This window comes from Osmerus mordax, chromosome 26 (assembly GCF_038355195.1).
Source record: "Osmerus mordax isolate fOsmMor3 chromosome 26, fOsmMor3.pri, whole genome shotgun sequence".
NCBI lineage: Eukaryota > Metazoa > Chordata > Actinopteri > Osmeriformes > Osmeridae > Osmerus > Osmerus mordax.
In genome coordinates this window covers 6,761,367-6,788,917 of record NC_090075.1, presented here as the reverse complement: position 1 = coordinate 6,788,917, position 27,551 = coordinate 6,761,367, and the positions used below count along the sequence as shown (strand labels likewise).

General features: G+C 45.7%; 1 protein-coding gene across 1 annotated transcript; it reads left to right on the top strand.

Moving 5' to 3' along the window:
• The first annotated feature begins 392 nt into the window (after positions 1-392).
• tsc22d2 (TSC22 domain family 2) lies at positions 393-25,613 on the top strand. Its single transcript, XM_067229793.1, has 3 exons — positions 393-2,722; positions 22,691-22,742; positions 23,081-25,613. Exons 1-3 carry the CDS (start codon positions 1,071-1,073, stop codon positions 23,384-23,386), a joined length of 2,010 nt encoding a protein of 669 aa, XP_067085894.1. The 5' UTR covers positions 393-1,070; the 3' UTR covers positions 23,387-25,613.
• Positions 25,614-27,551: the final 1,938 nt, after the last annotated feature.

Below are 27,551 nucleotides of genomic sequence, written 5' to 3'. Positions count from 1 at the left end.
TCATTGTGTAAAACAAGTCAACTAATATGCAAATTAAATAATGTAATTTGCATAAACTACCGGTATATAGCGTACAGGTATGTTTAGTCTATACAATCTCATTAGCATCTTTAGACATCATAATTAAGATGACTGTTTTAGTAAATTGTTTTATAGTATTTACAAAATCCCTTCTGCCATTGACGCATCCGTTTCTGCAGTTCCGAATCTAGTGGAAATCTGCAGCATGGCTAAATTGCCTCCTCATGTCAACCCGTGATTAAAAACGTAAGCGTAGGTTTTTCAAATTCACTACGGATTCTACGTACGCCATTGCGCAAACCTCCCAGAGTGCTGTGCGCTTTTGCCATCTTGTCTGGTCTAGGCGAGTTGACTAAGGCAAAAGCGGCAGTTAGCTTGCTAGCTTGCTTCAGTACAGAAGAAGGAATCCTGACAGCTATTACTGCTCAATATAGTGAGCTCTCCTGACGACGGCACAGCTAAACTTTGTTAGTTAGAAGTCGTTGTTGAGGGATATTTGTTCTTTTTTGAGAGTTTGTAGGTGGACATAATGGATTTGTTTATATGATGTCGTACATGCTGGTTCCAAGGAAGGGAAAGAACTAGCTAACGTAAGCTAGCTGGCTACCTTTTGGGCTAACTAGTTAGCCAGCTACAGCTTGCTAAAAGGGAGAGTGGTGAAGAACGGGCCCGCCTCAGACTAAAGTATCAGTAGCAGCTGGTGAGCTGTAACTGCGACAGGGGCCTGCTTGCAACTCCGGAGCCGGGACAACACTTCACGGAGGAGGCCAGGTCTGGAAGAACCAAAGGAGGAGAGGTTGTGTGTCAGGGAGGCTGGTCCCTGCTCCCGCTGACTGATACGGCCAACTCCGAGTTCCGAGGAAGAGGGCTAGCTCATTGCTGGCTTTTACGGAGATATTGGGGAACACATGATGTCGCATACTAGTTTTTGTCGTAGTTACAAACTGTGAACTGCTAACTTAAGATAGTGATATTTAGCTAACTTGTCAAGTTGAGACACCAACCACTTTTATCTGGAAATAGAGGCGGGAGAGGCATTGATATTCAACATGTCAAAAATGCCGGCAAAGAAGAAGAGCTGTTTTCAGATCACAAGTGTGACTCAGGCTCAGGTGGCGGCCAGTACCAACACGGATGACACTGAAAGCCTGGACGACCCAGATGAATCTAGGACTGAGGATGTTTCGTCGGAAATTTTCGACGTGTCTCGGGCCGATTTGGGGGTATGTGAAAGGAGTTCATCCGAGGAAACCTTAAACAACGTAGGTGATGCAGAGGCTGCTGCAGTAATGGCGTTACAGTTATCGTTATCTCAAGAGGGGCCGCCACCGCTAGCAACAGGTCCTGTCAACGGGGGTTTTTCTGTTAAAAGTTCAGGCGCTGGTCATGGTATTACGCACGTTTTAGGAGGAAATGTGCCTCCGCCAGCCGCAAGTCTGCCCTCCATTCCAACTACGGCAACCCAGCAGCCACCATCCGTTAATGCTGGCCCTGCGGCGAACGTTGCTGCCAGCGTGTCCCAAGCACCCCTGGCGGCCACAACCTCGACAACAACAAGTTATAGTTCACGTTTCAGGGTCATTAAACTTGACCATGGTACAGGAGAGCCCTTCCGAAGGGGAAGATGGACTTGCACAGAGTTCTATGAGAGAGATTCCGATGGGTCTAGTATGAGTAGGACTGTGGATAGTATAAAACACGCTGTCACCCTTGATCACAATGTAGACAGTGGGTTAGGGACTACTGGTGGCTCTGTAGTCGTTCCCACCATCCTCCCAGCACAGAACCAGGGGTCCACCTCTGACAGCGGCTACTCAATTGCCCACCATGGCCATCTCCCGGAGCCTCAGCAGCAAGGCTACGGCTTAGCCCCTCAGATAGGGAGCACAGCAAGTGCCTTCCAGCCCACTGGGTACTCAGCTGTGGGGTCTCAACCTTCCCAACAGGCCCAGGTCAACGCACAGCCTGCTGCCCCCCAAACTCTCCTCCCTGGGGGGCTCAATGGTATGCCCCCAGGTACCATGCTGCAGAAATCCCCCATCATGCCTCCTGCCACGCAGGCCCAGCAGTTGACCTATTCCGCTCATCCTGCGGGCATCTCGACGACCCAGCCAGACTACAGACAGCAGCACTTTGCTCAGATCCAGCCGCAGGGATCCGGCATTCAGACCCTTCTAATGGCCCCTCTATCCATGGGACCTCCAGTGAGCCAGGGACCCTCACCTGTCATGACCCCTGTTGGGGCTGGGGCCCAGGGGCTGGGGCTAGGCGCTCATGCTGGGGAGGTTCCTGGGACCTTACTTGGTGGTCAGGCAGCCTCGGGCCAGGGACTGTTGTTACAGGTGGGGGGCGGTGTAGCATCAGGCCTTCCAGGTGGTGCCCTCCAGCAGCCTGTGAGCCAGCCCCAGCCTTCCACCACCCACACCGGTGTTCAGAACGTGCCTGCCACAGTGCCCAGCGCCACCAACACCCCGCCAGGCATGCCAGGTGTCGTCCCCCAGGCCCAGGTAGCCCGTGGAGGGGCTTCAACGGTGGACCCGGCCGCCGGCTTACCCCAGGGGGAGGACGGCCGCAGGAAGTCGGAAGCCCTACCTCAGCCCAGCTTCACAAAGCCTTTCATCCCCGAAAGCCTACATCTCGCCACTCCCACCGTCAACAGTCTGTTTGGGATAGCTATCCCCATCGATGGGGATGAGGACAGGTAAGAGAAGAAGGGGGCCGGGGGGGGGGGGGTACATGTATTCACCTTTTCTATTGTGGAAAAGTCCACTCTTTGTCTTATTACAGTATAATTTTTTTGTGGTCTGTGTTTGTAGCATGTATAGATGTTCAGCTCTATACAAGAAGGCTTACGTAATAGGGAGGGTCGGTAAGCATTCCTCGAAAATGAAAACAAAGCTCTGCTGACAGTAGGCAGGCTATCACTGATAGATGGATGGAGGGAGGGAGTATCTGGAAGCAAGCCCCCGTGTTATAAGCTAGGCCTACATTCCCATGGCATTCTGCGGCAATGTGGTCATACTCTACATTGTAGAGAATGTCTCCCCTGTGCCAAAGCTGGCGTGAGGTATGCTATTAAAGGAAATGTTTGGTCGTACTCGAAAAACACCTTGACTGTTGTGTTCAGAAGGCAAATTTGGATTGCCATGGGGTGGGCTACCATGGGGAGAGCACTGTGCCAGTGAGAAGGAATGAGTGTTTTTCCGATTTTAGTGTTCTTGTGTTTCTGTTTTTCATGACATGGGATAGTAAGCCAATTCATTATTAGAAGTCCCTTCTCTACTCCCCCCCCCCCCCCCCCCCCCCTCCCCCATCAAAACAGATTAGGCTAGTTGAATGGGGGTGGTTCAGTGAGCATTTAGATCCTCGACAATAAATTGTGTTTGGTAGATCACGCTTTCACCAACGTGAACGGAATACTCGCGAAACATGGCGGCTTGTGTCTACGATTCTCCAGGGCCACCATCTTACCCAGTCCCCACAGTAACTCTACTCAGTAATTGTCTGCGTTATTTCACTTACGAACACACTGCAGTTGTTTTTTTGGCTTCAGTTCAAAACCTGCCGTACGACATTGCTCGAATTGAAGTGTAACCTTCTCACCCTTGGTTGTAAACAAATGTGCAGGCCAGGAGAGTTGCTGTCTGTTTGGAGCATGGTCTAGTTGGAGTGTTCCACTTCCACACATGCATGTTCTATGTTTACTCAAGCCTCATAGTTTATCAGTTCTCTTCTTTCCTCAGCACAGGGAAGTGTAGCACGCCAGGAGTGTGTGTGTGTGTGTGTAATATGTGTGTGTGTGTGTGTAATATGTGAGTGTGTAGTTGGGGTGTCTTGAGGGAAATGAGGCCTGATTATGTCGACCCAATATCCCCGATACTAAACATTGTTTACAGGGAGATTTAGCATAGCAGTTGTCAATGTGCCCGAACAAAGTCGAAACGGAGTATGTTTTTGCCAGTGTGTGATGTCACAGAGGAACAGCCAGTGCCCGTTTGCTAATCAGTGTTGTATGTGTGCTGTGACATCAGCGGCTGTGTAAGCATGGAGCCCCAGTGGTGGCAGCAGGACAGGACGTGTGGAGAAGGGACGGTGACAGACAGACTCTGGGCGATGAGAGCCAGTCTGGGGGTCTGGCCAGCGACGAAACGGCTGGTTTGATGGTGCTCTGAAGGCCTCCCCCTGTCGCTGTGTCTCTCGCGGTGGTTGGGTCCTGAGCAGGGCCCACGTTGACCTATTGGCTTATCTCCATCCTTGAGATGGCTCGGTTTTCATGCTGTCTTTAGCTGACTTGTGCTTTCTCTGTTTGCTTCTCTCTTTTTCTGTGGGGGGCGGGGGGGGGGGGAGGGGTTCTCCTGAGGCTTCCTATAGATTCTCTCTCACTTTTTTGACCCCTCTCTCCCCCCCCCCCCTCAAACACACAGACACAGACACGTAGGATATTCCTGTACTACAGTTTCGTGTTTGGTTAACCTTGGAGTATGTGCCCAGGCATGCGTGTCTTTATTGGAGACTTGATATTGATAAAAACAAAGTGAAACTTATCAGGTTTATTTGAGATTTTATCAGCCATGGGCTAGTTAATCATGGCACGAAGCTTGCTGGGAGAATGGGGGGGGGGGGGGGGGGAGGAGAGAGACTAACCTTTTTAAAGGATCGCCTCAAATTACCCTGCTTATGAAACTCCATGTGTTTACACACACTCCTACTGTCATCCAGAAACACACTGTACTCGATTAGAAAGCTCGAAACGAGAATGAGTTTGAAATGGCTTTGTTTACCTCTGTTCTGAATTACACACTGTCAAAGTTCTGGGGGTTGAAGTGGTGGAGTGGGAAGATTTGAGTCTTTTGCTTGGAAAGGTTGGTGTCTTATGCTTGTCCCTGTCTCTGGGACTAATAACTGGCGAGGCTGCGATTGAGACAAATTGACTCCATTCAACACAAAGACTTTGCCTTTAACTGGACTTAACTCCTTGGACCAATCACCTCACGGCACCTCAATGGAGAAGCTGGTGGGTTTTAGTGCATAAACGCGTGCTTCAGTTGGGATTGCATTGACTCCCTGTGTTAGTTTTTTTTAACTGTCCTTAACGGAGTCGCTCAGTGCCACATTTCCTGCTAGCGTCCCCAGTGACATTTAACTTGTCGATAGTTATCCTTTTTCGCTTCAGGGTTTCAGTTTGAATGCTACCAAAGGGAAGTTTTGCAATGACTCGTAATGGACTCAATGGAAGTTCATTTACTTTTGTTTGTTGTCGTCAACCCCCCCCCCCCCCACCCCCCTGCTGATTAGCTGGCCTGTCAGCCTATCTGACAACACGCAGGAGCTCTTCCCCTCTGATAAGACTCACACTTTTAAGAGCTCCTCTTTTCTCCTGCATTCGCCTATTCGGTTGGCACCAGGCTATTCTGGGTGACCGGCCTAGCTGTTGCAGAGGTGAAGGTACGGGACCGTTGTGTCTCGCCTGTCTCTGCTCAGGTGCAAAAGTCATACATGAGCGAAGTCTCTTTGTGAGGGAAGGAGGGCTGGGCGCGAGGCGAAGAGGGACACAGTGAAATCTGTACATTCTGTTCCTGGACGTATGTGCTGGAAGTAGCTCACCTGTGCGATTGTTCGGCCCCTTTTGACAGACAGGCCGCTAGCCTTGGTGAAGTGTTGAGTGAGCGGCGCATGAAAACATCCTTTGTATGCCGTGCAGATATGAACAGCGCGGCTCATTGGAGGCCGTGCTCCATAGGCTGGCCCCTCGACTACAGTGGGCCTCAGTCATATCTCTGCTCCCTGGAGTTTATGTGGGCCCCCCCACATGTGGGCCCCCCCCCTCACCCCCCCCGTCACTGTCTCAGACCTGTAATTAGAGCTGGACACTTTTAAGGCGATCATTCACATTTAAAAGCAGTTTGCCGTCTTTAAGCTAAAAAAACCCGCTTCCCTTTAGCGTTGGAATGGTGTTCTGAAAACCCCTGGGTTGAGGAATACATTGCAATGTTTTTTACACTTAACGAGAAGATTGTATTCGTGTTGAGATGGGTTTGTGTGTTGGCAAGGAAGGGATTTGACCGACTGGCTTATGCAAAATTTTAAAGACCCTGTGAATATGCTGTCTGATACTTCCAGTAGTTCTTAGTCCTCTTTTGACTTTATGATTAGTGTGTGTGTCTACTGAGCTGTCTCCCACAGCAGTGTTGGATAGGGAGGCTCTCTGCAGCTTATTCAGTAATGACAGCCGTTGGAATGACTGGATGTTTTAGCTCATTCAACTTGCAGGACAAAACAGTGAGCGAACAGCGTTTGTGTACTGGACATGCATGAGGTTGATCTAACCCTCCACCCCCCCCCCCCCCCCCCCCCCCCCCACACACACACACACACACACACACCCACGCCCGTCTACCTCATGGCAACATGTGTTCCTGCCGACTGGGGGAGATGCAGGGGAGAGGGGAGGGGGAGTTGGGGACTTTGGTTGCCGGGGCGTCCGGGAAACAAGACAAGGGAGCAGCTCATTCTCCACATATGTGACCTGGGTGAACTTCCAGGGACCCATTCCTGGAGTGCCCTGAATGGCTCCAATTGTGAAATGCCCGGGGCTTCATATGGACAGACGGCTAGGACAAGCACCCCATCCGGCAGCTTCCCCCTGTCTGTTTGCCCCCCCCCCCCCCCTCCATCCACCCCCCTGCAGTCTCCCCCATTCTCCCCATCCTCCAGTTTGATTCACTTCACTGACTCGCTATTTAGTCCGCTGTTGTTCCATCCATTGCCTGTCTGTCTTTTACCCACACTATCATTGGGACATTGACGATTCACCGACCATTCCGGTGTCTACTTGCCAGGATGAAGGGGTTGTTTTTAATAAGCTACACGTTGCACTGTTGCATCCTCACAGCCCATAAGATTTGTTCACACAGACTTGTTGATTATTTTATTTTATTCCAAGACTGTTTTTGGACATAGATTTTCCGGCACAGACGAGTAATTTGTTTGTAGTTGCGTTTCTCAGGAAATTAAATGGATTTTTTCTACAAGAGTCTTGGTAGCTATTTTGAAGGTTGCGTGTTGGGGGGAATTAATTTCCTTTTCTGAGGATTTCAAAGACCACAAATGTGTCTCGTTTGACCTATGGTTGGACCACAAATTCAGTGCTTCTGCCCTGCAGCCCTCTAGTCAAGATGAAATTGTCCCTTCGAAGCTGCCTTGCACTACCATCTTAGTCCCTGTTCCTACAGTAACCCAATTGTGTCAGTGAGGGGAACTAAATCATCCTCCTAGTTGTCTATGTAATAAGCAGTTCCTAGAATGCGAAATGTCAGCCTCTATTTTTCCCAAACAATTGGGGACTCAGACTCAGTCTGTCTCTCTCTCTCTTTCCCCCCCTTTCTCTTTCTCTCTCTTATGTACTCATCCTCCTCCCCCTTTTCACACTCTCTTTCGGTCTGGTTACAGTATGTGAAGTATGTTGTGCTTCATTTTCAAAAGGAAGTCTCAAGACCAAAGATAACTTGTCAGGTTCTTGTTATCGTTCTGTGCTTGCTACATAGCACACTGTAATAGACTGCTGACTTCTTGTGTTCTTGTGAACAATGACTAATAGATTAGGAACTGCGTGATTGTCTTTTCAATGGGCTTTGTGAATCTGCATGCTTGTGTGGACATATTTGACAAGCGATCCTTACCTAGGAACATAGAGGCCTATTTTGCATACAGGCATTTTTGAGTCAAACCTACCACCAACAATGGTAACTATTTGTTAAGTATTAGTAAAACATAAGGCCTCCTCACTCAGGTCAGTTTGTATGTTGATTAAGATGTCAAGTCTCTCCAAATACAGTTTTACGTTCCATGACTGGAAAGTACACATTTGGAACAACAGGTTTTCTCCAACAACTAGGACTAGTCGTCAAGTACAAAACCCTCACTCACAGTTGGGCCTCTGAGTGAAAGGGAACTAAAGTCCATTTGAGTACAAATAATTTTTGATTATTTACTGTTTCAGAGAACTCCCAATGTAAAAGTACCCAACAGCCAACATGACTCAGAGATAAGTCCTGAACGATAACAAATGTTAGCTTTGAAGCTAGCTGCACATATGTCAATAAACCTCACTGACGTAGCCAGCAGTTCAAAGAGGAACCTTTAGAAGAAGAATATCAGAGTTGACACCATATCTATTAATGAGTATGGGGATCCATTTTATTCTGCTGCATCATACTTGGTGGCATAAATAATGAAGCTGGCTGTGGCCTCTGATTGCCTCTCTGTACATCACAGTTGACTGTGATACTAAACGCCGGCCTCCTTCAGAGACCATAGAGCTGAGTCTGTGCCGCTGCTGGTGAGCCCCATGGAGGGAGGGAGGAGGTCCAGTTAGGCAGTTCCAGTGCAGAGGGCCCCCTCAGACCCCAAATGTCTGAACAGTGAGTAATGAGGATGTGCGGAAAGCAAGGCAGGCAGCTGCGTTGGAGTCATTCTCTCTCTCGATCGTTCTCTCGCTCGATCGTTCTCTCTCACTGGGGTTTCTGGGACTTATCCTTTTTGTGCGTTTCTCTACCTTTCTCTATTGTGCTTCAGTCAAGTTTTGAGTGACTTGGTTATGGGCTGTGATGAGCAAACCTTATGTTGCCTGCGTTATACACTGCAGCAGTGTATACCAGGCCTGGTAGGAGTGGAACATTGTGGCTGCATTGACTCAGCAGTACAGGGGAATAACCCTCTAGGGTATTTTATGGGGTTTACTTTGGGTAAATATAGAGAGAAGAACATCAAAAGTCAAATTAGGTATCCTTTTTGTTTTGTTTTTTTACTCGTAAATCTGGCTGTCCTTGAATGGCCTGATATATAAAGTCTATGGGTTGTTCTTATCTTTTGCCTCGGAGCTCTTTTTTCGAATGAGCTTCATTGTCCTTCAAAAGCTTTGATGTGTGTTTTTTCTTTCTCACCACTAAATACATCCTCCACACCTTATTGTTTTCTCCAACTCTCTGGAGGGTTTCCTATTGTCAGCATTCAGTAGTTTCAGTTCCCCCCCTCTGTCTCCCAGTTGAGCGACCGATGCTGAGAAGTGGGCAAGTGTGTTACTGGCCGTCTAAAGAGGCAGTTGGACATTTACTCTGGCTGTTTTTTAGACTGTTACGGAATCCGTTTTCAGTTTCCCTGTAGTCATCATCCCTGACTCTTGGGAACTGAAACTGAGGAGAAAGTGTTGGATCAGGGCGTGGTCACATGGGAGCAATATACAGAACAGCCTTCATTTTTGAGTCATCAATTCACTATATTGAGTCATCAATGAAACTAATACAGTGTGTCGGTAGAAAGTGTGGAACTGGCATGGTGGCCTTCCATGGCATGGTGAATGTCCTCATGTGCCTTGTAATGGGCTATGACTAATGTGTGCTAAGCTCTCACACCATCCTTCCTCTGTGCCCTCAAGCCAACTACTTGTTTTTGCCCAATCTGTGACAAAGAAAATCTCACAATCCCTGAAGAAACATGAATGGGCGCCGGAAGAAAACACGTCAAATGAAATACTTCACGTAATGAAGGATTGCTCCCCCTCCCAATGCCAGCCCTGACAACTTAATCATAGGTCTTTCACCTTCAAATCCCTCTCCCTGCGTCAGCCCTTTCACACAGACCTTAAAAGCACCCAAATTTGGAACTCCAGTTCAGATAAAGGTTGGCCCAGGGCAACTAAGTGTGCAGTCCTAATGTCACACCCAACCAAGGGGGGTACGGTATGTAAAGGGTTTCAGATGTTTGTAAGCTGTCAGCCGCTCTCCAGATGAAAGGATTGGGATGCTTGGACCCCGTTCTTATTAGGACTGGCATCCCCTAGCCTGCATCTGCCTCTTTTTTTTTTTATTGGCTGTCTAATGCGCAGTTAGGAAGACCTGGAGGGATATATTGGAAATCAAAAGTCACATGGCTGCACATAGTGTTCCTATAAAACAACAAAACCATTTCCAAAGTGTGGATATGCAACCCCTTCTGAAAGAGTCCTTGGCAGGGGCACTTGTGGGAGCTGCGCCGGGTCTTCCCAGGCTCCCCGGCCTGTCGCATCGCATCGCCTCTCCTGTCTGCCGCGCCGCACCCCCAGCGCATCTCCCCAGACGTAGCTCATGTCTCATTAGCACCCCCCCTCCCCCCGTGCAACAGGCCGACCCACATCGAACCCCAGGCAAAGTCACTGGAGAGTGGCAGTGTTGTTAAAAAGCAGTGTCTGGCCCAGCCAGAACTGACCTGAGGGGCCGAGGGAGTTCAGAGGGTCGAAATCACGCTTCTGGACCCGAGTTAGTGCTTTTATTGAAACAGTCCGTGTGGACGAATTTGACCCTGGTTCGTGAAATTAAGCATGTAGTCCCGTCTCTGAACGTGTAGACTTCTTGTCATGGTTTGTTCGTTTTCTAAGTCGTTAGGACAAGGCCAAGTTCTAGAGTCGCCTCTCAGTTTGGTGGAGCTATCATGTTGGTGCCAGGAAAAGAAAGTGTCATTAGAGGGGAATTTAACACCCTTTTGTATGCATGGCTGTTGCGTAACGATGCCATCTTTGTGTTGCCTACTTTGCTTGCTTTACATGTTGCCGGGTCCTGTCGATGAATGATTTTACCAGTGTGATGTCCAACGCCCTAATCTCTCCCCGTGCAGTTGTCCAAAGGGTTTCAGCGTGCACTTAATATCTCTCACACACAGGACTGTCCCCCTCTGTGTCCCAAACACACCTTCTAAAGAGTGAGACCAGGGCCATGCCTAGTCGATGTTTAGCTGGCTACACAGCTGAGGCTTGCTCGGAGGAGCGGTTCATGGCTGCGCAATCGAAGGCATCCTCTTCCCTATCTCCTCCCAAAGGGCGATCCTTCAACTTAATCGGACTAGCCCTCATACCGCAGCACTGCACCATCCAGCTGACTCACCCACAGGCCCTAACCGCTTCCTGCCTCAGTCATAAACCTGTCTCCACAGTGAGCTCATTCTGGATTGACCCGCACAGGCACTCATATCCGTGTATGGATCAGATCCGTCTTCCTGTGTGACTCAGGAAGTACTGTAGTGGTGGAACAGGAAGAGTGACATCAGAAAGTGAGGGCCCCCCTGAAGGCTGAACTTCCTCACTGTGTGCAAGAACCTGCCGCGTTCGCACGACTTGGGGAAAAAGGTTAGGCTGGGAATGTGGCCCGTCATGAAGCGGAGGGTTATTAGTGGAGGTATTTCAGTGGTTCCAGGGCTATTTCTCCAGGGTGATGGGGGACGTCCCCCCCCCCCCCCGGAATGACCTGTGCGGTACACCACCCCGATATTCCCGCTCGAGATTAAATCAATGTTGTTATTGTGTTAATCCATGCCAAAGTCTTGTAATACAACTTGCGCACACTGGACTGCGATTTTGACTTGTCACAGCACAGCGTTTTTTTTAAGCTTGTGTTTTCAGGCGGTCTTGTGCAACATGAAATTGGCAGCCCTCACTAATCTCTTATATTCTCTGACTCTCAGTGAGATACATTCAATATGTTGCATACAGACATGCTAACTGTAGGTAAAGGATGTTAGAGCACGTTTGACTAGATGACTAGTTTTGTACATGACCTCTCAGAGCTTTTTTTTCTTTCGAAAAAAAAGAAAACGGTCTGCCAGCTATTATGGGACCTGTCACAATGACATGACATTTCTTTAAGGCAAACATTAGTGGGTCGGAGACTGAAAATGCCCAATTTGGGTATTTTCATTTGCTCTCCTCTAGGCTCAATACACGTTTCTCTTTGAACTCAGACAAAATAATATGCAAGTTCTTGACAGACAATGCTGCATTTGTCAAGTGAACGTGAAATAATAATACCACTTAACTTAAGCCCAGAAGGATACACAAGGCTTCCATTAACAAACTCTTCAGGCTATAGGTTACCCAGACAGGAAATCTACCTTTGGACACCTGCCTAGCAGCATTCCCCCCCCCCCACCTTCATACACACACAATTTCACCTCAGCGACCATGTATGTCAAAGCCTTAGGTTTTTTGAAATCCAAAAAGAATCCCCGAATCCACGCATTATAAGAAATCTGAGATAAAGACAAAAAGAGAGATTTGGATTGTAGTGGTACAGACTTGCCGTGAATAATACTTTTAATCAACGGACCGGAATCATCACTTTAGGCAGTGTGTCAGTGAAGGATTGGAGCTTGTAGGTTGACAGGTGTGCCAGGAGACATGTCAAAAGCCTACAAACATCTTTTAATTAAACACGGTCAAATAACTATTGTTTTATTTGCCCAATAACTGACGTGCTCAAATAATCTATCATAATGGATGTCGGCGGGCCATCTTTTAGCTGTATCAAGCTTAAACATTGTAAGGTTTGTTCTGGTGTTGGTTGGCAGATGTTAGATACAAATTTAGGAAGCACCCCCCCTCCCACCCCATTAATATCAGTCTCTGTCTTCCTCACACTTGGACATGAGGGTTCAGAGGTAATGGTGTCTCGGTCCATCTCTGTCTATAAACCCAGAGCGCAGCTCACACAGCTTGCTTTATTTGAGGCATGCTGCTTACGCCCCGGGTAAACATAAGGTGAAATGGGCTCTTTCAGTCCTCACTCGACTCCCAAACACGGGTTCCTGGGGACAGAGGAGGGACCTCTAGAAGCGAGTGAAAATGCACGGAAACTTGTCATAAATTCCCCAGTCAGTCGTAAACGAAGCAGTGCCTCCTGAATGAGCCCTTCCGATTGGATGGACGACCTTGCTTTTCCTGTTCTCGCTGGCATTTCGCGTTTAATCTCGTTTGTCCTCAGGGACCTCTGGAGGGTAGGTCTCTGAGCTTTTGAGCTGTCAAGTTTACGGTTTCAGAGACCACCCTCGCTCCTACAGGCCCTTAAGTCCTCTGTGTGTACAGTGCTTACTGTATGGTCTCGTAGCCTCGATTATAGCAAAGCCAGTCTGACTGTTAAAACATTTAAATCGGTTTATTCAACTTCGGTTGTATTTAAGGCTAAGCATGTCTTCGTAAGAACATTTATTGTGGATCTTTAACACCAACCTTAGAACGAAAAGCCAAATTGGAAAAGAATAACATCAGACTTGTGAGTCCTTTTAAAGGTGATGAATGCGTAGGTACTCTGTGCTTATTTTCCCCCCATCGTGCAGAGCACAGAAACATCTGGAAGGACATTTTTAAAGTTGTCTGTATTACCCTTGACTGGCATCTGACCCCATGAAGACCAAATGTTTATTTCTCCTGGAAGTGTGTTTTTGCTGTTGCCCATGGACCCTGGATACATCACATCTGAATTGAGAGGCCCCAACAACCTGGGACTTGTCAGTCAGCCCGTTCTCCTCCATGATGTCTCCCTCTCACGCGCTCTCTCTCTCTCCCTTTGTGCATGTCTCTCTCCCCACCTCACTCATGTTTTATTCCATCTTTCCTGTTTCTCTGTTAAAATGCAGGAACCCGTCCGCTGCTTTTTTCCAAGCCTTCCCAACTAGCAGATTACGTGGCTCAAAGTCTTTCAGTAATAGGTATGAGCTTGTGTGTGTGTGTGTGTGTTTGCCAGCGATGGTCAGCGACCCCTGGACCCCCCCCCCCGAGTGTGCACGGAGAAAGCATGGCATTGTGGGATGGGGTTTCTCCTGCTCACTGCAGGCAACTCTTCAGGACTCTTGACACTTTTAGTGTGGTAATCTGACAGTCACAAGGAGCCGGCGCTCATGTTTCTCCGGCCCTGTACGAGCGCACAGCATCGAGCCATGGGTCTGGACGACAAGAGCACATTGAGATGATCTCATGATTTAGATAAGCAATGTATGCATATAAGATGCATGTGCACCAACCAAAAACACGCTCACTTTAATTAGCCTTGTAGCGATTGTAAGTAACCGATATTTACAGGATGAAAACGACACTGAGGAAGACCAAGAAATATTGTTTGAAAACAAGCGATGGATATTAAAAAGAAAAAGTGTCATCGCTTTTATAAGAGGAACAAGCGTCACTTGTTGTTTTACTGACATCACTAAAAGGTTCATTCATTAATAACCAACTGTGTGAAGATGGTTTGGCTTGTTGACACGGAAGTGCCATTTACACCTAATTCCTTACTGAAACACTAAGGTTCAACTGATAATGAGTAACTCAATGAAGTTAATAGGTTGAATCACATTTGTTGAGTCCTCAAAACTACAGTCCAAAATCACTTGGCTGCCTTGTTTTTGTCTTGTATGTACCTTGAACTAAGAAGTTGTTATAGTGTAGCTCAGTCATTTGTTTAATAGATTTTTACGGTAGGCTGATTGGCAGTCTGTGTTACTCTTAATATTGCTTTTATAAGCTACAGGTTTTATTGGCTGATGTGAAGGCAAAGGTTTTTTGATGTGGCAGCAGATTGCCGAAGGCGATGTTAGTCATATACCTGTTCCTTATGTTATGAAGATAGATGAAAAGCTGACAGCTCTTGGCAAGCCCATTATGGCTCTGTGCCACGGACACAATTTGTTTCTTAGAAAGTTAATTTAGTTTGTTTCTCAGTTCCACATTCAGGAAACATCTCATTTAAGTGTGTTTGTTGAGATATGGAAGGCCTCGCTGCTGAGTCTGTCCGATCTAATGGCTTATGTAATGAAAGGTCATCTTTTAAAGACTGTTGTCCAGTGTTCGCATATATGTTGGTACAGTACAGAGTGTTACACCCCTGGCCCCCATCTATTTAAAAATCCCCCCTGAGTAACTGCTAAGTTCAAACAAGGTCAGGGGTGTGGATTTACAGAGGTTGGATATGTTTGCCATGTTAAACAATACATAGATGCCCCACAATCTTTTGCATCTTGTAGTCATCCCTTTGTGTCGGGCCATTTACAACCTCCACACCCTTTGTGTGACTTGGATATTGGTCAATTGTCACATCAAGCACCATAGGTCGACTTCTGAACACCTCCTGTGTGTTCACACACAAGTCCTTTTGTCATAAAGCGTAAGCCCGTAATCTTTCCGCAATAAAGCTCAGTGGAACATGTGATGCGACTGAACAATACCTGTGGCCCCGCTGAACACAAACAGCAAATCCCACACCTGTGTTTGTCTTTATAGGGAAGATGGACTTGTTAAAGTGTTTGGCTAAACACCCCTAACAGCAGAAGCAGTTGTGTAAGAGTCGTGGCTTGGCCCCAGCTTTACAGCGTCTGTTTGATCCCGATCCAGCTGAAAGACACTGGTGCCCTGTGACGAACAGAGAAGCTTTATTCAAAACAGGTTCATCTTAACGACAGGTGAACCTGTGGGAGCGGTCTCCACCTCACTTTGTTTGTTCGTATCTTGGCAAGGTCTGACTTGTTGGGAGTGTTTACAGTTTGAGGGCATTCCATGTTGGTCTCCCTTGATTAAAGTTATGCCAAAACCTCCTGTAAGTAGTATCAAAAGCAGTCGCAGTTTTGAGTTTGTCCGACTCTTTTAAGTAAGGTAACTTGACAATCCATCTTGTTGAGTTAAAAGAAGCTGCATTCGTCACACAATTTGGCGTTCATTTGGCGATTCTAAAACCGGAGTGTCATGAGTGAACTGAATTGATTCCACTTGTGTCTCTGCTTGTTAGAATCTCCCCTCAAAACAATGAAGAGGGAGAGGTATTTCCTGGTAGCTGTATTAACTAGTTACAGGTCACACTCGACTGCATTTGTAGACATGCTTTTTGGGCTTTTCCCGTAACCAGCTGAATGGGACATTTAGACATTTACATTTAGTCATTTAGCAGACGCTCTTATCCAGAGCGACTTACAGTAAGTACAGGGACATTCCCCCGAGGCAAGTAGGGTGAAGTGCCTTGCCCAAGGACACAACGTCAGTTGGCCTGACCGGGAATCGAACTGGCAACCTTCGGATTACTAGCCCGACTCCCTCACCGCTCAGCCAACTGACTCCCAGGGACATTGTAACGGTTGCAGCACCGAAAATATCTCTAAGCCCTAACTAAAGTAGCAGTGGCTTTTATTTAAAACATTTTATTTTACTTCTAAATTAAACACTTTATGATGACGAGCTGTAAAAGGCTGACAGATTTATATGTGGAGTCAGTTCACCTGACTCGTCCCTCCACAGTCTGCTGCATAGGTTGATCCAGGCCGGGTATGCAGCCCATGTTTACGACAGGGAAGCAAACAGTTAGTTTTCAAGAAAGAGGAAACGTCCTCGTGGGAAAGAAGCTAGCTACCGATGTGCCACGTTGTAAATGCCGTTCTTTGCCACGAGCCAATATCGGAGGGTGGTAGTTTACGCTTTATGAGATCAAACCACCCGTCCTTACCTCAGAGGTAGCTTTAATTAGAACAGAACCCTCCTATTGTAATTGCTAACAGGCAGTAGTACATTTCCTTGGTCCCCCCCCACCCCCAAAGTCCAATTTTTATTTTCCAAGTCACGTTGAAGAGCACACGCAACAGTAAGTACATCATTTTGAGCGGATTACTCACTGCCTCCACTGGAGTGTCTCCCAGCTCAATTTCTGTCTCCAGGCCCCCAGTGGACGTGACACTGGAAAGCACTCTGATCTTTCACTTTACGAGGGGCGTAGAGGGGATCATGTCCTGTGGTCATTTAAAATGCTTACGTAAGACTCCCTAGAACACCCAGTCCCCCCAAAAAAAGAGAAGCCAAGTAGTTGGCGAGCTAGTTGCGACCCCTGCCCTTTACCAATCTGGCCAATCACGTTGGCTGCCAACAGACAGTCTTCACGTCGAGGTGGGATCTAACGGGTGAGACACAGATTTATTAGCACATGACACCCAGTGTTTTCTTCCATGCTAACATGACCAGGAGAACCTCAGTTTCAGAGAGGAGGCCCTAAATGACTCTCTCCCCTTGATCCTGTGATAATGAGCTTGTGAATGCAAGGGCTTACAAGCCTGAAGGGGCTACTATTGTGTCATGAAGCATCACCTCATGATAAGGACTGTCATTGAGTTAGCTAACACATTCACCCTAAACACCTTCCAATGAGGTGATCCCTCCTCAGCAAGTGATAAAGGAACTCAAGATTTAGACAGACGGCATCAAAAAAACAAAAAGCACAACAACAAAAAAATCTAAATAGAACATATTGAACATGACCTTTGACAGTGCCGGGCCCTTTATAAGGTGATAATTGAAGACTGGAAGACTCCATAGATGTTCTGCAACCACCCACCCCCCCCCCCCCCCCTGCCTCACATATGGAATTTGATGGTCACATTACAGCAGTGCCTAGTTATCGTCTCACGTCCTCAGAAGCCCTGGGGGGGGTAACCCTTTCTGTCTGGCAGGATAGGATTCTCTGCCATCTAACAAGCTTCCCAGCTGGAAGTTATTATAGCCCCAACGCAGGCTAAAATAACACACCATACCTCAATTGAATATTAGACACAACCAGAGGGGGATATGTGTGTTCCAAGATATAACGTGTATTCTGCTGAAGGCATGGAGGCTCCTCCGTTGCCTCCTTGTCTGCATCAATCATAGACTCCCCCTCCTCCTCCTCCTTTAGTTATCTACACACTCACCAAGGGGTGACACCCCCCTTTGAAAGGACTGGAGTCCAGAAGTCTCCCAGAGCTTACAACCTGGGACATCTGCAGACAGCAGCAGCTGTTTTTTTGCACCAGGAATAAGCATTATGCAATAGTCTAGTGAGCGGGTCAGACTCCATCACTTCAGTTCCCGATGGTCTGTTTACAGGGAAACTGGCTTGGCGGGGGGTGGGGGGTGTGGAGGGGGGGTGCAAGCTCCTACCCATGACTCTGATTTAGCACTGGAAAAATAACCCAGTTTACCAGTCCAGGACGAGGACTCGTGAGGTCTTTCCCTCCCTCTGTCGTTCGCTTTCCTTCTTCCTGTTTCAACAACTCAGCCCCAAGGAATCTGAGGAACACGTTAATCTATTCACCACAACTGGTCTGTTGTCATCTTTCTACGGAATCTACATCGAAGGGAAACCAAGCAGTCAAGAATCTTCCCCGTTGTGTGGGTTGTGCTTCACCTGTGATAAGCAGAGCAGGTTTGGTCCTGTATCTGCCACACGTGTTTGTAAATGTCTATTTGAGCTCTGTCCTGTTGTCAAGTCATAAACCTGACCCACTTGGAAGTCTTGGGGTTCCTAGAACCTGTCCCCATGAAACAGCCCCTATTAGCTTACCCAACTCATCAACATCACATTGCTTAAATGCATTCAAGGCAAACATGCAGTTGAATCATTCGAATGGCCTTACCCTCGTGGCCTTAGTGCCAAGACAATTTTGCATAGAAATATTGAAACATGGAAATTCACACCAGTCCTCACAGACCCCCTGTTGTGCCCGTTTGGGGTCTTTGTGCTTAAACGAAGGAAGCCCTCAATTACGAGGGTATTTAGGAGAAAACAAGGAGGCATTTACTTCTGCTTATTGACTTAGTTAAACCTATAGAAAATAACTTGGATTAAGTAAATCAAAGGTTTTACCATTACTAACCAACAGCATGTTACCAAGGAAAACAAAAGCCCGAAAACAAACGACAACAGTACAACTATTTTGCTGTCATCATTACAAAATGGGGCCTTTAACCCTTTAATTATAGGAAATGGGGAAAACGACTCAGGAGTGTCTGCTGACATCATCTGGTTTCACAAAGAAGTGCAGCCGTGATAAAGCCAGCGCTAACGCAGGGGGATAAACCAGGTCTCCGAGTAAGAAAGAGCCTGACAGCCACTCGTCAAGGCAATAAGCCCTGCTCCGCCGCCGTCTCCCCTCGCCGGCGCTCGAGAGCCCCGTGGGGGGGCCCACCGACGGGCTGGACGAGGATTTGTTCAGCTGCCTTCTCTGGCGGTGTGTGTTTGTATGCGTTTCGGATGGGGAAGTGTGCCTGTGCATCTGGCCTTAATGGACAACACATTGTGTTCTTGTCTCCTAAGGGAATCATGTGATAGAGTGGAGAGGGGGCGGGGGTGGGGGGGGGACCCCACTCTGGCCATGCACGTGTCCCCATGTTTTTCGCATGACGATATTATGGCTGAAAATCCCAAACCTGAACTTTTTTTTATGTAACTTGAGGGAAGGGTTGACTTGATTTGTATGTTGTTTTTTCTTCCTGTGTGCGCGAGAGGGGGCGTTTGTTGTGATGTTGGTCTTCAGATCTGCAGGGCCGGGTGGCGGGGGGGGGAGCTGGTGTCCGTGGAGTGGTGGTCTGGAGGGCCTGGTGGTGACACACGTGTGCACTGTTGTGGTCCGCACAGAGGGACCTTGTTATGGGTGACACCCAGCGAGGAGCCCTTACGTAAACGCGCCACATGTTTTCCTCCTGGAATCAAATGTACGGCTTGTTTTATTTTCCTTGGAAGCTGATTGGCAACAAATTACATTTGCTGCCAATGTTGTGGGGCTGTTTGTTTTTTTGTTTTTTTTTACCCTCCATTTCCTTTTAACCCGTCCTGGCCAGTCTCCCAACAGACAAACAAGATCATGTGACCCAGTCTTCATGTTGTCACTGTTTTGGAAAATGATACAAACACATTCCATCCTAGGTTTGTTAGTATTCTCTCATCTTTGTCCCGGATGTGTTAATGGCTTGTTCAAAGGAAAAGAATGTCATGTTCTTGTTTATCAATGGCCAGATTGCAATCAAGTCTCCCCCAAGACGAGGAATGCTGCTCCTTGGCTCCATCACGTTAGCATATAGCCGACTTGTGGCACCTCCTCCCGACCATACATTGTCTTTGTTCCAGCAGTACTCTTCCTCAGCCACCATGCATACCTTGGCTGGGTGGATAGGAAAGTGGGTCATCGCAGTGGGGACAGTGCATGTACTATGATGCTCAGCTGTTAACAAAGGAGCAGAGTTCAAACTCTTAAAGGACCCATAGTTAAGTTAGGCATTTCTCGAAATGATACAAGTTAACATGATAAAAGATGTACTCTAGATATGTCTGCACCTTCACAAAGGTAACAAATAGATACTTTTAGATTAAACTTTTAGGGAGGACTGTCATAGCTGACTCGTTTTTTTGCTCGGTATCTACTTCTGTGGATTGATGAAATGGGGAAAAGGCATTAGAAAAAAATACATTAGCACACATGAGCAACCATGTACTAAATATTAAACTTATTACAAAGCACATCCTTTGAAATGTGCTAATTTAAATCGTGCGTTAGGACTGCTGTGGGACAAATGTATTTATAATATAATCATTATAAGGACTTTAGAGTCAGGCAGCGGAGACTTGATTTACACAGCACGTCCGTCAAAATATACGGATTTGAACATTGATTTGCAGTAGGTTTTTACGTTATATTTACTTAGTAGGAGTTTTTATTTACGGCTCTGTAGCACTTCTTTGAAACATATTTTGTTAAATAATTCGAAACATTCAGCCTATGTTGAATGAGCCTACAAACATTTGCAGACCTGAGCTAACACGCATATTTCCCATAAAATAATGTAATGTTAAACTGTTATTTCATACTCGGGACTTGATTGATGAGTGTTGGCATCAGTTAGATGTGAATGACTTGAAGTACTTGGATAACCTTTAGCATGCGTAATGAGGGTGGACCACAACGCGCTTAACTCCTCCTCTTACATTCTTTCAAACAAGGCCATGTGATGTTAACTTCTTTAAAGACTGTGGATGGTAATATTACCAACTATACACTGGACTGCCTTTCTGTATGAAGCGCTGTCTTGGTAGCTTTTGTGACTTAACGAATATTATTGGATACGTTCAACTATGAGGTGTAAAATGAGTTACAGCTTTCCCTGCTCGCCGTCCTCACCATCATATTCAGGACAATTGGTTCCTTACAGGGCAAGATGCACCAGGTAATTGTCAGACATTGCTAGGCCTAGTCTTTACAGCCTACCTTGTTTCGTGTGTTTTGTATTTTGTTAATTGTATTTATGTTAAAGTCGTTAGAACCATGTCCATTTTACTGTATCTAACGTTGATCTATTATTCTTTCGTTATGCATGTGCAAAACTTAAACTTACATTTTGACTTGATGCCTGCATATTATTGGTTGAGTTTTGTTATACAAGATTATTTAAAATGTATCATTTGGTGCTGGTAATTGTAGCCTATATTGTTTTTAACGCGCGACCACATCGGGCAGCAAGGTCCCCGCGTGCCCACACGCTGACACGCTCTACTGCAGGCAGTCACGTAGTAAACGTAATGCCTCGATAGGAACTTTTAGTTAAGGTTGATAAACGGTGGGGTTGAGTCGCTTCATTTTTAATAAGTGCAACGTCGGATGTCTCATATAATCTAAAATGTCTCCCATATCTACATAACATGGTGTAATTCAGTCTAAGAAAAATTATGACAATATTACTTTGGCTCTGCACAAACTGCTCTGTTTGGAAATAGAAAAGCCCTTGCCAGAGCACCTTCTAGCGGTGTGTAGCGATCGAGCCCCTTTGTTCAGGCAATGTTCTCTGGGCGGTGGTGTGCACATGAGGCAGTAGTAGCATAAATCCAGGAATAAAAACCTTAATGATCTGGCAGATTCGCAAAAAAAAAGTACCGTGGACATTTACATTTTATAACCCGAAGTAGGGTACCGGACACTGTGAGTATTGTGCGTTTTCTAGGACATACTGGTACACATTAGATTTGGGGGACGAGTAATCGCCTAAAAACGCTTCTCGACGATATATATAGCTTTATGTCTGTGCCTTATAGATATGGATATATATATATATATATAGACTGTATTTTAATCAATAATATTACATAAACCCTATATTTAGAAAGCATGCTTACCAATGCAAGAAAAGATCCTATGTTATATTTTCTTCTGTTAGACTGGGGAAGTCGTCATTGTTTTTACAAAAGACGTTATGGGGGAAAAACGTTGTACATTATAAAAGTGTTTCATACATTTGCATAGAAAACGCACCGTCATGTTCTCTAAAGTTGTTTGCATTAAATCGGAGATTTAGATGTGCTTTCCAATAGCAGTTATGACCTCTCTCCTTCATGCTTTGCTTGTTTGTGGGGGAAGTCTTGTTAAGTTATCAATGACCATTGTGTGCGCATTCGTGACTAATGTACAGTATCTATTTAATACGGAGTTACTCCCCAGGATGTGATTTCCAGTAATTGTAGGGTGTGCCGACGAGGCTAGTGGGGCCCCGTAGAGGTGTGTGTGTGTGTGTGTGCGGCATTGTGCTGTTCAAATGCGTCATGTGACGCTCCTGCGTTAGCAATGGCTTATTGCAGCCTATTGAAAGTGCACTGTATCGCGAAATAATGTTACACACAATAGAGCACTCAATGGGGTGGATGGAATTTTTGTATGAACCCCCTGCCCTTCAACTCTTGACATTTGGCTTCTTCTACTGACCTCAAAAACATCTGTGCACACGTTCCTTTTCTCATATCAACTGAAGTTAAAGTCTCAATAATACAAATGTTGTCATGAATTTGTGTGTATTCTTAACAGGAAGTCAAAGGAGTGGCTGAGTCCTGTTTTTCTTTTGAAACTTAAACTTGTGGAAACAGAAACATTTAAGAAGTTGATATCTCCACGTTGCCTACTTGGGAAGTTCTATGACGTAGTCTTGTTTGACGTGCAGGATCTCCACTGGCACAGGAGAAGTTTTGAGAGTATTGGAACGAATGTGGGATGATTCTGCGCTCTGGAACTTATTGGCTGACATTTTTCTTTCCTTTCTCTTTCACAGTACATCTGGTGCTAGCGTTGTAGCCATCGATAACAAGATTGAGCAGGCAATGGTAAGTTTATCTTCTATAGCCTCGGCTCTCTTTGTGCTCCACTCTGTATTTCAGACAGATTCCCCCGCTGTGTCCCATACTTTAAAGTAATACACAATCACGAGGATGCACTGTAGGTTTAAGCCTGATGGTATATACACTCTTACCCTCATTTACAGTACAGTCCATTCCACTAGTAAATACTAATACTTCACGCACAGCTTTATGTTAGTTTAACTCTGTGCAGGCCTGACCTGATGTCTGTTTTCTCTCGCTTCACAATCTTATCCTCTGTCTCTCTCTCTCTCTTTGTCTGTCTCTCGCTCGTCTCTCTCCCTCTGTCTGTCTCTCGGCCTCAGGATTTGGTGAAGAGCCATCTGATGTATGCGGTGCGCGAGGAGGTGGAGGTGCTGAAGGAGCAGATCAAGGAGCTGTACGAGAGGAACTCTATGCTGGAGCGGGAGAACGCCGTGCTCAAGTCCCTGGCCAACAGCGACCAGCTCACCCAGCTGTCCACCCAGCTCAGCCCGGTGGGCAGCACCTCCCCGCCCCAGCAGCAGGCCGGCCTCCCCCCTACAGCCAGCACCACCACCCCCCTGGGCCACCACCAGGAGGGCAGCCAGGCCCTCGGCACCCCCGTGCAGCCTAACGTCACCTCAGCGTGATCCCCCCCCCTGCCTCTCACTCACACACCTCCCATCGTCACGGAAGCGGGGGATCCCACACCCCACCCCACCCAGAAAACAACCCTCATCCCAGCTACTTAAAAAAAAAAAAAAAAAGAGAAGAAAAAAAAGCTCAGAACTGCATTTGATATGTTTTTTGGGGTTAGGGTTTTGGGGGGACAGGAAAAATGCAACACAATCGGCCTTGTTTGCCACCCTGGTCTCCGACTCGCGTGATAAGCCATGCTTCGCTGTGTGCGCGCTGCTCTTTGGGCCTTCCCAGTATTAGACAAGTTGTCTGTTATCCTGTGAGAGCGTCCGTTTGGCCAGGCGGCCCATGTACGCGCCAGGGCAGCCTGGGCGAGGTTTCCGGGCGCGGCGCGGCCGTGTTCGCCCAGGGCAAGAAGAGAGGTGGTGGGGGCGCTCAGCTTGATTTGGTGGTGGGCGAAACCGCAAACTGGGGGCGAAGGTGTTCCCAAGCATCCTAGGAGACCATGGATTGTACTCCAGTTACCCTTACCTCTTGGCTCTATGCGGCCATTTGGCGGGGGACGAGAGGAGAGAAGGACAAATGAGACTGACACAGAAGAGTAGGTTCACTGACCAATAGAAGGTAGACTGTGAGCCTTTGCTTTTTTTTTCTTTTTTTTTACGCTGCAAGACTAGTTTATTTTTCTCTTCTTCTACTGCCCCCCCCCCCCACAAAAAAATCCACCATACCTAGACATCTGTCACAATACTCTTATAAGTTCAGTTTTACTGTTTGCATTTATTTATTTCAGGGCTGCTATTTTCATAATGTAAATGAACAATGTCACAGACATACTTCTATAAAAATTTAAAAAATTACCGTTCTTTTTGTTTTTTGGTATGTTAGATAATTGGTCAGGTATTCCATTAGTAGTCTATATTGCAACAAGTAGTTCCTGTGTAGGCAATAAGAATATGAATCCTTCAGCAAGGCAATTTTCCCATGGCGTAGTGCTAACACTAAAGGCAGTTAACTTCAAATCCAGGTTGAATGTACATTTTTGTAAAGCGTGTAAAGTATTAAAGAGCATGGAGGGTTTGTACAGGGGAACGTAAGTTCTAGAAATATAATATCTTCAGTGGTATGTTTTGATGAAGAAAACTGTTCATTTACTTTGCTATAGTTTCTTTGTCAAAAAATAAAGAGAGATTGCCATACTTCCCCAACCTTACGGAATTCTACTTTCGCATACTTTCTTTTTTGGGCTGAGGGTGAAAAGCTGTGAAATTGTTCAACCTACTTTGTAACCAAAGACGTAAAGCTGTGTAAGACTTCTTTTTTCTTTTTTTTTCTTTTTTTTTATGCACACACTTTATGTATTATTTTTTACTTTCTCCTTCACTTTATTTTCGTTGTTGCTGTTTAGCATGTCTTGCATGATCTATAATCAAACCACTTTCTTACCTCATGTTTGTATCGAGCACTCTTATCATAACATTAACTAGTCAGTCTGTGAAAGATGGAGAAAGAATGGAGCCCGGAGTCAGGGGAAATAGAATGGTAGAAGAAGAGAATTTGGAGGGAATAAAAAATAAATCGACTTGCGTGGCAGGAAGGTCTAGTGTGGCACACACTAGTCACAAAATGAAGTGAGACATCTTTTCTTTCTTTTTTTGTAAGTGTAAATGGTGTTTTGAATTTCATATGCAGACAACACATTTTGTTACATTGCAAATGTTAATGTATTTAATGAATGCAAGCGTTTAGATTCCGGTTGTAGTGTAACAACACGTACTTTGTTGAAAAGAATGACAACCATACCTGAAAATATAAAAAGTGAACTCAATGGAAACCAATGTACATTTCACACAACTCCAGTTAGAACCCAGTCAAATTCAGTGTGAGCCTATGAGAGATGTCTTGTCTGTGTTACATGTCTTTTGTGCCTCCTGTACCATGTGTCTCCTGTTGGAGGCATCCTGGTTCATTCTTTGTGGCTTAGAACCAAACCAAAATGGTCTATAATTGTACAATCAGTCATCTTTATGGGATGAACTTGGATTTCACTTTCTGCAGCTGTTTTTTTTTTTTTTTCTTAGTTTCTGTTTGAAGGAAGACGCCGTGTACATGCCAAGTGTACTGTATGAACGTGATCACTGAGCCTTGGAGAAAATATCTTAACGATGCCCTTGTAATGTGCTGTTCTGACAATTTTAGTTTTTAGTCAAATAAATTACTGTTTTATTAAGAATGTCAGTGAATGTCCATCGATTTCTTTTGCTCCTATCTGGGTTTCATCGTCCCGCAAGTAAGCTGAAATGGATGGTTTCAACAAACGCAAGCATTCAGGTGTTAACATATTTATAGATTCTCGGCCCGTAAACCTCTTTTAAACATGGTGCTTGGAGATTTCCTACTCTGATCAGAACCGTATCACCACCTACTGCATCAGCACCCGTCTGCTACTCCACCAGTGTTTCCAGTCATCGCTTCTTGAAACACACTTGTGTGCATGACCAATGTCACAATACTTACAGCCTCACGGATCACTTGTCTAGAAAGGACATGGTTTACGTGCCTTTATCTAGAGTTTCCCCACAGGAAGTGGAATGACAGATACGTGATGAGCCTCCTGTCATCTACCTCTTCATAGTTCCCCACCGCAGGTATGGACCCAACAATCCCTCGCATGCCTGAGCTCTTCATAATATCTGTGACTGTCATGACTGAAATGTGCAAATGCAACTAAAATAACTTCAGCATTGTCAGTTAGAGATAACAATTTCCCCCCCTGAAGCCAAAAACTCATCCAGCAATCACACAAAGGAGTCCAGGCTGGTTTGAAAGCTCCAAAGGCTTGGCAATATCCATGTGCCTCCAACGATCAACCGAACTTGCGTGGATATTCCGGCTCACCTAGTTCTCGTACGTCATTCTAAACATGTCTAAGCAGGCTGGATTCATGACTCACCTTGTTCACTAAGAAAGTTAGTGGCTGGGTTTGGGTTGTGTTACGTCTGTCCAGACTGAAATCTGAGGTCTCTTGAATTAAATAGATCTCTGCTTGTCCAATAGCAGATTCTTTCAGATTTATGTTAAAGCAACGAATAACATAGTAATTCATACTGAACATCAGGCCCCTTAAACCTAAAAAGTGAGATGATCGTAATGCCACTGTAGCAAGACATCCTATCTAATCATAAACCTGGTCAGTAAATTAATATACATAATATGACTACATTATTAGCTAATCAAGTTTACTGTAATTAGTGAAGTATTTTAATGCTTTCACATGGCACTGTTTTAGTAAGTTCTTAAATATTTAGTAAAACTTCCATGATAGCCCAACTGAGTGCATGCTATAACAAAATAATGTGTACAATATGAATAAGACTAATATCGTATGCTTAATTTACTGTCCCCTTTGTGACAAATGACAGGTTTCTTGGTCATCTAGAAGTCAGACAGATATTGCCACACAGTGTACAATAGACTTCTGTTGCCGGAAAAGACATGACTCTAATAAGGAAGGAAGTCTGGAAGAGTTGGAATTACAGTGGCAAATCATGAATTGCATGACCAGGGCTATGTGTCACCATAGACATCACTTGAGTGTGTTGATCTTGCGCAATTCGTTATCTGTTCAAGACAGTCATTCACCACGCCTAAAGATGACAATCTTAGGTCAAGTGTTGCTGTGTGAATGAGTAACTCTTACTGATCAAATAGCACCACCATGTGGATCTGTGTAAAAGTGTTCCAGAAGTGTGCTTTAAAAAAAGGCAATATCTTTCATAGTAAACATACCTTACACAGTCCATAAAAGCACAACTTTACAGTCAAATGTAATGGCAGAGTTGTATGCTCATAGTAATGAGCTTTTCTCCCCACACATTACACGACTAGTAAACTCAACCTAATATTCTGGTCACCAAATGAGGAATGCATTAAAATATGCACGTGCATGTGTGTGTGATTGAGTAAAAGCACTAGGATGTGTGTGTGTGTGTGTGTGTGTGACTGATGATTTGGGGTTGAGAGGTTTTCTCTCTAAAAAATATTCCACCGGCCCTGGCTGTTATTATTGGTGTTGTAAGGTCTGCAGAATTATTTTGTCAAAAAAAGGAAAAAATCAAAAACCCATAACATAACAAACCGTATTTACAGTTTTTCACAATTGCTAAAACACATTTC